The following is a 14,991-nucleotide window of genomic DNA, read 5'->3' as shown; positions in this document are numbered from 1 at the left end:
TTGTCGGATCTATATTTAGTGTTTCTTTAGATAGAATCTCTTATTGGGTTTGTTTTTGGGATTAAGCATGTGTATTATTGTTTAACCCAAATTTTTATTAATTTTAAATGCTTTCCCTTTAGATTCTGCATAAGAAAGTTCCTTGCTCTTTCTTCGAAAGTTTACGAAGTTTTCAAACTTGTTTTTCGTCAACAAATATAATGTTAAATTTGTATTAGTATTCTAGTTATAAAGGTTTTGATTATTGGGGTTTCATATTGCACATAATATTTAGCTAATTAGTGCTTGCTTAAACTTTTATTTTTTGAAGGATTTGGCAGTAAAGAGCAAAGACGGGTGGTTCAAGTGTGGGAGGGGGTGGAATAAAGAATGTTTACTCCTAATGCCAACGTGTTACATTTGGTGAAAGTTGGATTTAGGAGTAAACAAGTTTGAAAACTTGTTTACATTTCCCTATTCTACGTTTCTCCTTCTACTGTTTTTCCCTGCCTCTTTTGTTTTCCTTTTCTTTTTAACTCTACTGTTTTTCCCTAACCCTCATCTTCTCCTTTTTATCTCCCAAGCCAGCCTTGTTCTTTGTGCGCCATGACCAAGCCTCTCTTTCTTTCAATCAGACCCATTCTTCTCCTTGCTTGCCTCTGTCGATCGCATGGACTTAGATTCATGTATATGTACCAGCAATACATGAGAAGAAGACATAGAAAACGGTACCATTGTGGCTTTACTGGTGGCATTCAAGCACTTTGGGCACATGTTGCTGAACTGCTTATATTGCCAAAGTGGAATGGAAGGATTTCGAAAGATTTAACAAAGTAGTTGATGAGGTATATATAAGCCAGTTCTTTCATCACTTTCTGTGTATGCGTATAATGACAAGCACATGGTAGAATGTGTCTTATATATTGGTGTAATTTGAAATACATCTTATTGTAGACTAGTGCTTCTAATGAGACACAACCCTTATGCTTTGGTTGGAAGTTTCTTCAGAACCTTCCTATGTTCCCCATTTCTTCTCTCTGGTCAGGTCTTTTGGTGAATTTGATTTTTGTTGTACGTTTACCTTAAGAAGTGGTAAAAGTAAAACCCAAGTTTTCTAGCCTAAGTGTACATTTGATAAGACAACCCTTTAGGGCTTTAGTGCAGTTGTTTTCATTAATGTCTCTGTTGCCTTTTTGGATTTCAGCTAGCAACTTTTTAAATTTGAATTTACTTAGTTTTCCTTTTACTTTACACCTCTTACTGTCCTACGTACAGGCTTAAGTTACTATTTCCCTGCTTGTTTAGATGAATTTCTTTCATATGTTTGGAATGAACTTAAAATATCCACACACACACAATATAGTGTCAGTTGTTACATGCTCCTGTAATGGATGGGTGCACGTGCCACACATCGCACACTCCAAAAGAATTTCATGCAATTTGTTCTAATCAAATGCTGTCTGTGTCAACCCTTGTGCTTTGGAGAGAAGCGATTAGTGGTGATTTCTGGAAACCCTTTCATAAAAAAATCAGGTAAAAGATTATGGGTATCTCCTCTCTTGCTGTTTCAACATGAAGCAGTAAACATAACATCCGGTGTCTGTATTAAGCAGGGTGGAGGAAGATATCATTCTACTTCAACCTCTCTTTTGAAATCAGAGACAAGACTATCGAACTTGATGAAAATCAAAATGTTCAACGTGCTGAATTTGTGGTTCGGGCATACATGCAGTCTGTTATCTGGCTTTTGAGTATTAAACTATATTGTCAATATATCTAATGTATTATTTGTTCTGACTATGATTTTGCTATTCTTTTCTTTTGTTGCTAGAGGTGGTAGGTTCTCAGATGGGTGGGGCTCATGTGAGCGGCGTGAGAAGAGATTTTTAAAACCAAATCATGATATATCCAGTACAACAGAGACCAGAGCAAAAAATAAATCATGCCAAGTATATCTTTTCTTCTTGCAGTTGGCTTGTGCCTAAATATGCTATTGATATTCAACAACTAGCTGTTCATATGATTGTTGCATTTTCACTAGTTTACATAGTAAGTTTTGATGTTAGACTAGCATCATAATCATTGGCTAAAGCTTGGATCAGCTTAGAGTCTTATCATATTGTTAATATGTAGCTTTAGTATTGTTTCTTTTCTTTCTGTAGATCCTATAGATGCCATAAATAATAAAATGGAACAAGTAATATAGCTCAGTAAGTTACATTGAGTTGATTGCCATTCGTCACATATTGTTTCTTCAAGGCAAAGATAAATGTCACATCTAGGTTGAACCTATGGCCCACCCATCACTCTTTGTTTAGAGGAGGGAGGTGATGCCCTTTGGTCTACAGACAATTGCCATTGTTTGCACAACATGTAGTCTAGAAGACAAAAGTAGAAATTTTGTTAAAGAATATAAAATTTTAAGTATTTTTCATTAAGAAAATTTTCCTGAATGTTAAATATGTGCTTGCATAAAAATTTTAGTCTCTTGAAGCTAGCTGTTGTCAAGTCTCAATGTTACAAGTTGGTGATACCTCTATTGTATGAAGATAGTATCAGAGCTTTCATTATGAAGATTATGCAAGACACTGATCAAATGTTGGAATTTGGGAAAGATTTCTAGACACAAAGACAACATTTTCAGATAATTTTAGTCTGGAAGTGCTACAACAATGTGTCATGGATTTAGATGCTTACAACCTTCACTGGCTGACCTGTAAATGACTCAAATATTTCATTATTTGTATCATTCATATTAGGATATGCTGTTTTGCCTCATTAACCCACTCATTACCTCGACCACTGACCACCAAAATCACAAACAAAAACAAACCCAAAACCAAATCGCAAACCCAAAATCAAATCAAATCACAAACTCAAACCCACACCCACACCCACTGCCACCAGCCACAACAAACCCACATCGATCAGAACGCAACAAACCCACGCCGAAAAAAAAACCCTCAAACGTAACAAACCCAAAATTCTGGTTCCAACAGGTTTGACAAAATCATATTCCCACAGAGCATGCATCACCGATTCATGCTCCTTCAAACAAAGAGGCCAAGATGACTTAGATAAGATTCTTATGCTTCATCAGATTTGCCTTTAGTTGGCAAAGCATCGACACCGGAAAAAAACCCACAAACCGAATCCATGGAGGCTTGGTTCGGTGGCTCAAGGCAGGGGCAAGACGATCTGGGGCGAGAGGACTGGCAGCGTGGGTGACCAGGGAGAAGCAACAGAAGAGAGAGAGGAGGCAGAATGTGCAAAAATAAAGAGAGATAAAAGAGGATTTGTGTGAGAGACAGAGAGCTGGAGAGAGAATAAATAAATTAAATAAAATATTATACAATCTTGCTACAGTGTACTCTCAAGATTGAAAATTTTATAGCATATACCAGTTCTGATAGAGGGTTTTTTTGAGTTTCAGATGCAAGGTTTGATAAGAATGCTATAAGGGATTGAGATCTCGTGTAATGTCTAGGGTATTGTACGGTGTGTAATAACTTTAATTTCAATTGTTTATTTAATCCCATGCCTAGAAAATTGACACCTAATAAGAGCATTAGCATTAGGAAATGCTACTCTATTCTATTTTACCATCTCAAAAAGTTATTTTATCAATTATACCATCCTATTTTACAATACTTCCAGCATTTCAAACTTTTATTTTCCTATTCTATTGCAATACTTAGCAATAGAATTTCCTGATGCAATACATTTTGGGGCTTGAGATGCCAAATATCCCTTACATTTGGCATTAACATTCCCCAATGCTAATGCTCTAAGAATAGATCAACAATCCGCTGACACCCACCTTCTACCATTTCTTTGCTCTTTTTTGTTTGTCTTTCAGCTACCCAAAAAAAAAAACTCTCACACCATTGTTGAATCTCCATGGCTACAGCTAGCAGCCACTATGGTGTTGTCTCTGACATCAATCCAGAATTTTTTTTTTTTTTTTGGTTTGTAACAGTCCAGAAATGATGGTGCTTGGTCGTGAACTCATGATATATGCTAAAAAATTATTATGAAATTTCTTCTTTTTTTTCCTAATTTTATTTAGGTATTTGTTCATTTTTTAAATTTGGATTAACTATGCAAATAGGTATTTTGCTAGTGAATAGTATATTTTGTTTCTTTTAATTCATTTTAAAGATATAAACTGTGGCTCTTTTGGTTTCTTGTGGAAAATATTTGCATTTTTGGTTGCTTGAATTGTTACCGATCACGCCTAACAAGTTTAGCCTAAATATTCAGGTGATGCGATTTTGGTTCTAGAGAATGTTTTAAATTTTGGTGATGGTATTTTTCTTTTAATATAAAATTGTCAAATATTTCTAGTTGAACTTTAATTCTCAGTGAAAAAACGTGTATAGGGGTCTCGCGTTACTGGGTCCGTTTGGATTGAACTTATTATTGCTGAAACTGAAAACTGAAAATACTGTAACAAAATAATTTTTAAATGTGTGAATAGTATCGTGGGACTCGTAAACAGTGCATGAATAGTTCGTAAACAGTGTTTTTTTTCCTGCACAATAAAATCATGTGATTTTACTGTTCATGTGCAAAAAAAAAGAGCTCGAAAACGCCACTTTCAACCACTTTAAGCCCAATCCAAATAGCTCACTGAGTGGTTTTGTCTAGTAAGTCTAATGTTTTGCCACTTGCATTTAAAAAAAAAAAAAAAAAAAAAGCTATATGGGTTACAGTATTGCCTCTTGCGTTTTTTTGGAAAAAAAATTTTTAAAAAAAAGATGCCATACGTGTTAGTTACTGTGTGATCTTGCCACATTTTTTGAAAAAAAAATAAAAAAATAGAAAAGGTGGAGTAAAATTTAAAAAGGAGCTTGAATCTGATTTGATAACTTGAGGGCAGGTGGTGTTTGACCATTCAAATTAATGATGGACCCAAAGTAAGGCCATGACTTGTGGTACTGAATCTTCAAGTTGTCTTGTTGTCCAGTAAAACTAATGTCATGCCGCACTTGCTAAATCAAGTATGTGATCTGATTCTCTATGATCTTTTTCTTGACATTGGTTTTTTGTGTCTTTACTTATATATGACGGGTCCAATTAATATTTGCTCTTAAAGTACGTATTAAATTTTTTATTTTTGAAAATATTTTTTCGAGAATTGAATAGCTTTTTCAATTCTGGAAATTTTTTTTTCAAAAATAGCACACATTAGTAAAATTAAAAAAAATAATCTTTGATGTTTGATAAATTGTAAAATAAAATATTAAAATTAATAAAATAGTATTTTGAGATGTTAAATACTATCTTTTTTGACATATTTGATGGAATACTGTTATAATAAGAAGAGAATCTGGATACAAAACATCCTCGTTCACTTTGAACGGCTCTCTGACTAGGTGTGTTTCACTGTTTTAACTAGATTTTTTGGTCACGTGAATCATCCCTAGCCCCCATGCCCATCTCACTTTATCAGTATTCTCGGATTCAGATCTATTCGATCGGAGAAGATTTGATGAATTAATGTACCTGTCTCTATTCCTTGATTGATTGAAAGAAATATATTGTACCATTAATTGAAACGAATTAATGAATCACTACAATTACTTAAAAAAATAAATAAATAAGAGAGAAAAGTCGTTTGACTGACGTGCGTGATGGATATCTCTCTGAAACTCTGGACCAGTTATGAACGTCACCGCCACATCTTTTGCATAGAAAAAATGGTTTTCTCATCGATTTTCGATGAAAAAGCTGTCTATTCTTTAATTGATTGAAATATATTGTACCATTAATTGAAACGAATTAATGAAGCATGATTTAAGCCACTACAATTACTTAAAAAATAAATAAATAAGAGAGAAAAGAAGAAGGTTTGATTGACGTGCGTGATGAATATGGTTTTTTCTCTTTGAAACTCTGGACCAGTTTTGAACGTCACCGCCACATTTTTTGCTTGGAAAAAAGAGTAATTCTGGTGACACAATTATTTACACAATTTTATGCACAACTCGTCTACGTGGCGAGTTGTGGTTGGTAGAGAGGTAATGGTGGGTCACCCTTTCACTAACCACAACGCACTATGTGGACAAATTGTGCATAAAATTGTGCAAATAATTGTGTCATCAGAATTTTCTTGGAAAAAATGATTCTCACCGATTTTCGATGAAAAGACTGCTCACATGCTTACCAATGAAAAAGCTTCTCAATAAATGATAAATATACTAGGGTTTTATAAAACTTTTTAAAGATGACAGCTAATGTGCTTCACTGTTTGAGAGAGTCTTCAATAGTCATATTATGTTGGAAAAGATGTCACCAGTTCACACTTGGCATTGACAAGAATAATATCTCTTGTATTCCCTTTTTCGTAGGAGACTTGAAAATAATTCTTTCATGGTGAGAATAAGTGGCCTTCATGAAGTAGCCCTTCTCGACCACTTATTTTCTGTTTACTTGCTTTTTTGCTCTCACAGAGTCACATGGCCTTCATTTATTTTGTTTTCAAGTGGGTCATCTGCATCTTTTAATTATTGTGGTCCCATGGTTGCATCTGAATTTGGTTTTGTCACTGATTACTGATAAAAAAAACTACTCACATGCTAATCAATGAAATTACTACTTAGGTTTTATGCTTATGAACAGTAATTTTTAAAAATCATACCTTTTTTTATCATTCAAAAAAGTCCGTTCAAATTTTTGTTTGTTTTAGCTTAAAAATTCAAAAAAAAAAAAAATAATAAAAAATTAGGGACGTGACAAGCATTTTTTATTTTTGGGTTAAATAATTTTTTCATCATACTTATTTTTTTTTTCAATTGGTAAATGTAATAATCTTAAATTATAATTGATGTAAATTATTATCATAAACTAAAAAAAATATAAATATAAGAGCTTGTGAAGCTAGAATTTTACTTGTAGCTTAATTAGTTGAAATTTTCCTACATCCAACTAATAAATAGTATTAATCTTTTTATAGGAGAGGTTCTCAAGTTATGATTTTTTTTTTTAATGGGAGTTGTGAAGTTATTTTTAAAATGACAAAATTTAATTACAAAATTAGTTGTAACCTTAAGCTATTACCTTATTTAATATCTTTTTTATTGAAAATGAATTTTGACAAATCCACTAATTAGATTAAATTTTCTTTTGATATCTTCAATACTTGCAAAATATCTAGAGTTGGACACAAAATATTTTGAGGTCAAATATACAAATAGCAAAGTTATTTTGTGGAAAAAAAAAAAAAAAAAAAAACTTAGTTTAGTTTTGTACGAAAATGCCACTGACCAAGAATTTTGTCCAAGATAAAATGTTGGCACTTTTGCTCAAAAACTTGTATATTGCATATTTAGGAGTCCTTGACACAAATACCAAAGAGATTTTGTGGAAAAACAAAGAAAAAAAAATTCCGTTTAATATTGATAGAAAACACTACTAGCTTGTACCAGCCAAGAATTTTGTCCAAAATAAAATATCATAGTTTTTGCTCGTAAACTTGTACAAAGCATATTTAGATTTCTCGGACTGAAATAGGAAAGCTACTTTGCATTATATATATAACTTGTTAGCCTTGTTTTAATTTTGGACGAAAATGCCCTCAGCCCCATGGTACAAGAATTTTGGCTAAAATAAAATAATAGCGGATTTTCATTGTTAAATTCAATACATCCTACCACATTTTTTTAATATATATATATATATATATTGACCATTTAAATTATTAATATTTTCTCTCATTTTTTTAATTTTTAAAAATTGAACATATAATATTTTAATTTTTTTAAATATTTATACTTTCTCCAATATTTCTCATTCCTTTCACATTTTCATCTCCTAACTATCCTCTACCTTAATATCACTCTTCCTCTTTTCCTTTATTTTTATTTCCAACATTTATTTTTTTATGTATCAATAAAAATTCGTAACAACTTGATGAAATCACAATTTTTTTTTTTTCTTTTTTTTTTCAAAAAACGCAAGTGACAAGTCACACAGTGACAAACCCATATAACACTTTTTTTTTTCTTTTAATATTCTTTTCCAAAAACTACCCAGAAGAGAGCACAGCAGTAATATAGAAGCATAAACAATGATAAAATAGTTGATAAGGAAGAGAATAGCAAAATAGATATAGTCAAAATAGATTAAAACAGGGTATGGAATATAAAACTGAAACAAATAAAATCTTACTTGAAAATACTTCTGTCTTTGATTAAAACTGAAAACTTCTGTCTTTCTTACAAGCTTTGAAAATAAACACTGTCTGAAGAGTTACAAGATTACAAAGTAAAATCTGTAAAGGGTTACAAGATTGTCTGTCTTGAAAGGTAAGGCTACAAGATTACAAAAAGAAAGTAAAGTACAAAAGTCTTTCGGGGAAAAGGAAAAGGAAAGCTAAAAGTCTTTCTGAGGATTGGACCTTGGAAATGGAAACTTGGACCTAAAATTTGGACCTGAAATTTTGGACCTGGAATTTGAACCTGTCTTCTGTCTTCGAAGTCTGTCTATTTATAGATAAAGTGAACCATGGTAAGTCTTCAAAAGTAACCTGAGTTAAATGAAGTGAACTCAAGTTAATCTGTCGGTAGAATCTTGAACAGTAAAAGTCTATCTTGAACAGTAATAGTTTGTCTGTATGTGAATAATATTCTGTCAAAATATCTTTCAAAATATTTTTCTGGATCTGTCTGTATCTGTCTGGACTGTAATGGATCTGTCTGGAAGCTATTCATGCATGTTGGTGAATAGTGATCTGTCTCCAGTGAATAGTGATCTGTCGCCGGTGAATAGTGATCTGTCGCCGTTGTCTGTCGGAAGAGTATTCTGTCTGTCTGTGCCTTCTGTCTATCTGTCTATCAATCTGTATCCGCGTAGTTATCATAATCTAGCGGATCAGTGTTATCCTCATACTGCTCATGCTCGTGGAGCACTCCATAATCATTACATAGGGCACAATATGAAATAGGAACGAAAACAGGAACATGATCTTTGGCTGTCATCAATCTGGGATCTTTAACAATCCTTCTTTTCCCAATGAGCCTTCCTGCTGAAGGTCTTGGGCCATACACAACTATCCTGTCGGTGTAGCCATATAAATGAAAACATCTATCTAATTCTTTCTGTTCTTCATAAATCTTATTACTCATGAAATTAGACCATTCTTGAGCCAAAGCACCTGGATCATCCAGTGATAAGTAAGTATCACCTGTATACCAGTTATATTCAAGGATACCACACCAATCATGGATAAGGACTAAAATGTGTGCTGGCTGAGCTTCCATATAATAGCTAGTGTCCCAAACTGGAAGAGTACTCCAGATTTCTATCTTCATATAATTAAGTCCTCCAATCTGCGCTGCTGCTTCTTGGATGACTCTGGGAAATAAACTGATCTGATTTGCCGAAGTAATGGTCAATTTTCTGATAAACCCTGCTTCAAGCATTTCAGATAACCATAAGGGATCACAGATTACTGGATCTTCTGTCTCTGTGTTGATAAGTAATCCCGGGTAGGGATCAAATCTGTCTCCTGTTCTTTCATAAACTCTGTCTGAATTTCCAAAACTGTCATACCATTTAGCCTTATGAGATAACCATATATCACCTGTCATGTCTTCTGTTCTGATAAATGCTGTAGAGACTAATAATTGAAAAAGATACATCCATCTGTCATAAGAACTTGTTATAGCTTTATGAGTTAATATATTCTGTTGGATTTCAGGGGGTAAGGTTCTAATAGCAAGTCTCGTTTTTTGCTGAATCCTAGGGTGGAGCTTTGAAAAGATTGTTCCCATAAGATAGCTTTTTAGAGACTGTAGTTCTGTCTTTGTGGAGCTTGAATCTCCATCCTCCTTGCCAGGGAGTTGACAACCGAGAGCTTCAATAAATGCCCCGGTGCTAACAAGATGTAATTCCAAAGCCTGAAGGGTCATTTGGAATAAGGGTTTCTGTCTGAGGGTGAATGCTGCCTATAAATTATCAAGAAGTAGTTTAATATGAAGAGGAAGGTTTGTAAATTCTCCGTCTTGAAACATAAGATTGCTGTCAATCACTTTTTGCAAGATTACACTTTTATTACCACATGAATACATTGCCTCTGCTAGCAACGTATCCTGAAGGGATATTGTCTCTATCGAGACGCCTTCATGCATATCCGAAATTTTGACTGAGGGCTTTCGGAAACCTCTGGGTTGCACCGCTGGTGCCTTGCCCTTGTCTTTCTGAGAGAATCTTTTACTCATGGTAGTCTGCAATTGGGTTTTTGGAAAAGGATTATATTTGGAACAAATAAAAACTTTTTTCGAAATTCTTCTGTCAATGTCTTTCTGTGAAATTCTTTTGAAATATTTTATAAGAAAAGTAATAAAAGCATTTACAAAACAAACAACATTTATAAAACAAACTTTTGTTTGTACACTTTTGTGCTCTTGCTGAGTAGCAATAATATTAGAGTAGTCATAATAGGATTTGTCAAGGTAAATGAGATTCAGAATATTTTTTAAATCTAGTATGTTTCTATCCATGCATGTACTACTATATATTTCTTCGTAAAATCTTTCATTAATAGGACAATCTATCAGGGGATTAATTCTGTCTATAGGGAGATTAAATCTGTCATTATTCAAGAGATTTGCACAATTAATATTTTCTTTAATGATTAATAAAGAAGAGTTTGTCAAAGATTCTTTTATTAAACTATCTGTTATATGAATATTTAAAAATGCTATAAAGGGTGTACATTTGTCATTTAGTACTTCTATTAGTCTATCAGTATGTCTGTCATTATTATTAAAAGAAGTAATAATTGTACCATCTATATTTTGTGTGGGGGCAATAGTCTCAAATTGCCATCTGTCAGTCCATATACTATTAGTCCATGCATATTGATTACAAAAGACTATATTCATATCTTCGTCTTTTATGCATTCTTCTGTAGATTGGACTTTATGTAAAAAGGGAGAATAAAAACATATCTCTGTCTCTTTGTCTTGTTTATCTTTCTTTTTGTCATTTTCTGTCAATTGATTAACAAATAGCATTTTTTTTCTTTAAAGATGACAAACTTCTTTCAGTTCTATAGATTTCTCTTTCTTTGATATCTGTTAAAATAGTAACCTTTTTGGAAGAGTGTATTTCGGTCCCTTAGAGAGAAAAACAACTCCAGCAAATCAGCAAAAACAGAGCACTTAAATCTTGAACACTTCATTAGCTCCGCGTCCTTCTCCCACACCACCACCAGCCTGTGACAGCCCCATAATGCGTGAACTGTATCCTCACAAGCAGCCTTACAATTTTGGCAGTAAGCGGTTTGAACCACCCTCCTTCTCTGCAGATTGTACAAGGTTGGAAGAGATTCATTTGCTGCTCTCCAAATAAAGTGACGAACCTTGTACGGTACTTGCAAACTCCAGATGCCCTGCCAAAATTTACTGGATCTTCTGTTTGTAGAGCATGTTGGGATATTATTCCTATCCGCCAAAGCCAGTAACTTGTAAGCAGACCGAGTTGTATAGACTCCATGTGTTGAGGCATGCCACACCTGTTTATCTGGGATATTTCGGTCACTTAGGGGGATGCCTTTTATGATGTTGGCTTCATGGGGTAAAAATTCACGAGCGATCAAATCAGATTTCCACTGATGCTCGTCTTGATTAATGAGGTCGCAAACCATTGACCCGGGAGGCAAGACAGAGATTGGGGACACTATTTTTGGGGCTGTATTCTGGGGGAGCCACCTATCTCCCCTGATCTTAACTGATTTCCCGTCTCCTATTCTCCACACCGAGCCCAAATCCATAACATGCCTGGCCTGTACAATGCTTTTCGAAGCGTAAGAACCCTTCGTAGAAACCTCACAATCAAAGACCGAACCGTTGGGAAAGAACTTGGCCTTAAACACTCCATGGAAAAGACACCCCTCATTATTCTCGAGTCTCCAAATCTGTTTTGCAAGCATAGAATCATTGAACTTGATTAGCTCTTTGAACCCCATCCCACCCTCTTTCTTGGGTTGGCATAATTTTTCCCAACTAATCCAATGTATCTTCTTTTGGTCCCCTCTATAACCCCACCAGAATTTTCTTATTAAGGTCTCAATTTCACTGATCAGGCCTTTTGGCAACCTAAAACAGGACATAGTGAAGATAGGGATCGCTTGGATAACGGCCTTGACAAGAATTTCGCGGCCAGCCTGCGATAAGAGCCTCTCTTTCCACCCCTTCAACTTCTTCCAAATCCTTTCTTTGATGAGGCTAAAGGACTTCTTCTTTGATCTGCCCACCAAGGACGGCAATCCCAAATATTGTTCAAATCTTGAAGTTACCGGTAAACCCAGAAAAGCTTTTATGGCTGCTTGAACCTCCGGGTGTGTATTTGAACTGAAAAAAAGATTTGTCTTGCCTCTATTAATGCACTGTCCAGACGCATGCTCATATCTGTAGAGAATGGATTGGATCTTTACACTTTCTGCAACTGTGGCTCTACAAAAGACTAAACTATCGTCCGCAAACAGTAGATGAGAAATCCGCGGACCCATCGGGCATAGGGAGACACCCCTTATTTCTCCACTGTCCTTTGCTTCTTCAAACAGAGCATGTAAACCCTCCGTCACTAGCAGGAAAAGGTAAGGCGATAATGGGTCGCCTTGACGCAGCCCCCTGGTTGGAGTAATCAAGCCGTGGGGTTGACCGTTAAGCATAATTGAATACGTCACAGACCGGATACACATAGCAATTAGGTTGATCCATTTGCGGTTAAATCCCATTTTCTCCATGATTTTTTCTAAATAGGTCCATTCGACTCGGTCGTAAGCTTTGGACATGTCAAGCTTCATGGACATAAAACCCATCTTACCCGTTCTTTTAGTCTTCAAGTAATGCAGTCTCATGAGCTATGAGAATATTGTCTGTAATAAGCCTCTTGGACATAAAGGCGCTTTGAGATTCAGAGATCAGAATAGGCAGCATGGGTTTTAACCGATTTGCCAAAACTTTTGCAATTAATTTATATAACACATTACACAAGCTGATTGGCCGGAATTCAGTAACTTTCCTGGGGCTTTTGGTTTTTGGAATCAAAGAAATGAAAGTGTGGTTTAGATGTGGAGGAAGGGTACCTGAGTTTAGCACTGAAAGGACTGCTTCCGACACCTCTGCACCCACCTTTTCCCAGAAATTCTTATAGAATAAAGGCGGGAGACCGTCTGGACCAGGGGCAGTATCCGGTTTCATTTGCTTGAGAGCAATGTGAACCTCCTCCATTCTGAAAGGTTTTAGCAGTTCCGAATTCATCACTTTGGACACCCTTGGTTGCACTCCTCTGAGGACTGACTCCAACTCAGTTGGGTTAACTGTGGAAAAAAGATTAGAGTAGTAGCAAGTCAACAACTCCCCAATCTGCTCCTCCCCCTCAATCCACTCCCCGTGAGCATTTTCCAGCCCCGAGATAAAATTCTTTTTATTTCTCTCAGTTGCTCGACAGTGGAAATACTTTGTATTTTGGTCACCATATCTTAGCCACTCTGTTTTGGACCTCTGGCTCCACATTCGTTCTTCACATTCCATTAGCCTAGATATTTCCTCAGAAAGGAATTTAACCCAAGCATGGTTCTTACCAGCCATGGAATCACCTTCTGCTATATCCAGGAGCTTTCTATTTCTAGCCAAAGCCTTGCGAACATTCCCAAAAACGTTTTTGTCCCAAAGTTTAAGTTGGGTTTGACACTCCCCCACCTTACTCATAACCTTACTCACTGGGTCACCGCCAATATTCCTATCCCAAACAGAGTGAACCACACCCTCGCAACGCTCGTCATTGAGCCACATGGCCTCAAACCTAAACGGTTTTTTAGCTCGAGAAAACCGGGTTTGGAGATCATCAGAAACCAGCCATAAAGGTTTGTGATCCGAGGACGAACCTGGTAAATGATGGAGGCGAGCCGTGGGGAATTTGAGAATCCAATCAGTCGTAGCCACCGCTCTATCTAGGCGAACCCAAACTAAAGCTTCATTGTATCTTCTATTACACCAAGTAAAAGGCAGGCCCGTAAAACCCAGGTCCTTAAGACCACAAACATCCAAACAATCTCTGAAGTCTTGCATCTGTTTCTCTGGACGTATAGCCCCTCCCGATTTCTCGTCCACTCTTGTGATTTCATTAAAATCTCCGATACACACCCACGGCAAGACAAACTGGGAGCCGAGGTGACGCAACACTGACCAAGAATCTTCCCGGTTGGCCGCTTCAGGAGCTCCATAGAACCCCGTAAAGCGCCAGGCGTCATCAATTCCTAGATTTACCACAGCATCGATATGTCGCGGCGAGAACGTTCTAATATGCAAGTTAAGATCATTATTCCAAAGCAAAGCCAACCCACCCCCTAAATTCCTCCTTGGGACGATGAACATATTATCGAACTTCAACCGACATCGCAATCTCTCCAAATATGACTTTTTCTTCCTGGTCTCCATCAAGAAGATCACGCTGGGACCTTTCGCCTTCACTAAATCTGAAAGCTCGCGAACTCGCCGGTGGTTCCCAAGCCCCCGGCAGTTCCAGCTTAAGCAATTCATGGCTAACGACGGGGCTGGGAGACAGCCACCACCGATGGGAGTTGATCGACTTCATAAATACTCACTGCTCTGCGTTTTTGTGCATGGGAGTCTGAGGGGTCAATCGCTGGACGTTCTCTTAACTTATCAAAAGAAGCTTCCTTAAGTTTTGGCTCGTTGGTTGGGCGAACCAGCCTAGTCCACTTGCTCCCTAGGCTGCTTTGTTGAGTTTTTAATGGCCCAGTTCCGTTGGTTAAGTCCTTAAGGGGCGATCTGGGCCTCTTCGCTTCTAAGCTCGCACAAGGAGAGTTGTTGGTGATTAATTTGGGCCCAACAGCATTCAGCCCAACAGTATCTTCCTTACCCGGTCCAGTTCCCAAACCCCCCTCTCCTTTTTTAGTCTGAGCATTACCACTTAATGGAACTTGATTTGACCTCTCTAACACCTCTGTAGAGCCTCCATGCTTTTTGCCCTCCCCTT

The 14,991-nt window shown here is 36.3% G+C and overlaps 1 protein-coding gene and 1 long non-coding RNA gene across 2 annotated transcripts in view; one reads left to right on the top strand and one right to left on the bottom strand.

Annotated features, from left to right (window-relative positions):
• The window catches only part of LOC115992485, a 3,606-nt gene extending 313 nt beyond the window's left edge, over positions 1–3,293 (top strand). The window contains exons 2-3 of the long non-coding RNA XR_004092532.1: positions 311–1,710; positions 1,811–3,293. This is a non-coding gene — a long non-coding RNA (uncharacterized LOC115992485). The remainder of the gene's footprint in view (positions 1–310; positions 1,711–1,810) is intronic.
• A 5,523-nt stretch (positions 3,294–8,816) lies between these two features.
• LOC115955672 lies at positions 8,817–12,808 on the bottom strand. Its single transcript, XM_031073912.1, has 3 exons — positions 11,077–12,808; positions 9,350–9,511; positions 8,817–9,166 (listed from the first exon to the last, which is right to left on the bottom strand). The coding sequence occupies exons 1-3, from the start codon at positions 12,806–12,808 to the stop codon at positions 8,817–8,819; spliced, it is 2,244 nt and encodes a 747-aa protein (XP_030929772.1).
• Between the last annotated feature and the right edge of the window lie 2,183 nt (positions 12,809–14,991).

Source organism: Quercus lobata, chromosome 1, assembly GCF_001633185.2.
Source record: "Quercus lobata isolate SW786 chromosome 1, ValleyOak3.0 Primary Assembly, whole genome shotgun sequence".
In the NCBI taxonomy this organism is placed as follows: Eukaryota; Viridiplantae; Streptophyta; class Magnoliopsida; order Fagales; family Fagaceae; genus Quercus; species Quercus lobata.
This window is presented reverse-complemented; position numbering and strand designations above follow the sequence as displayed.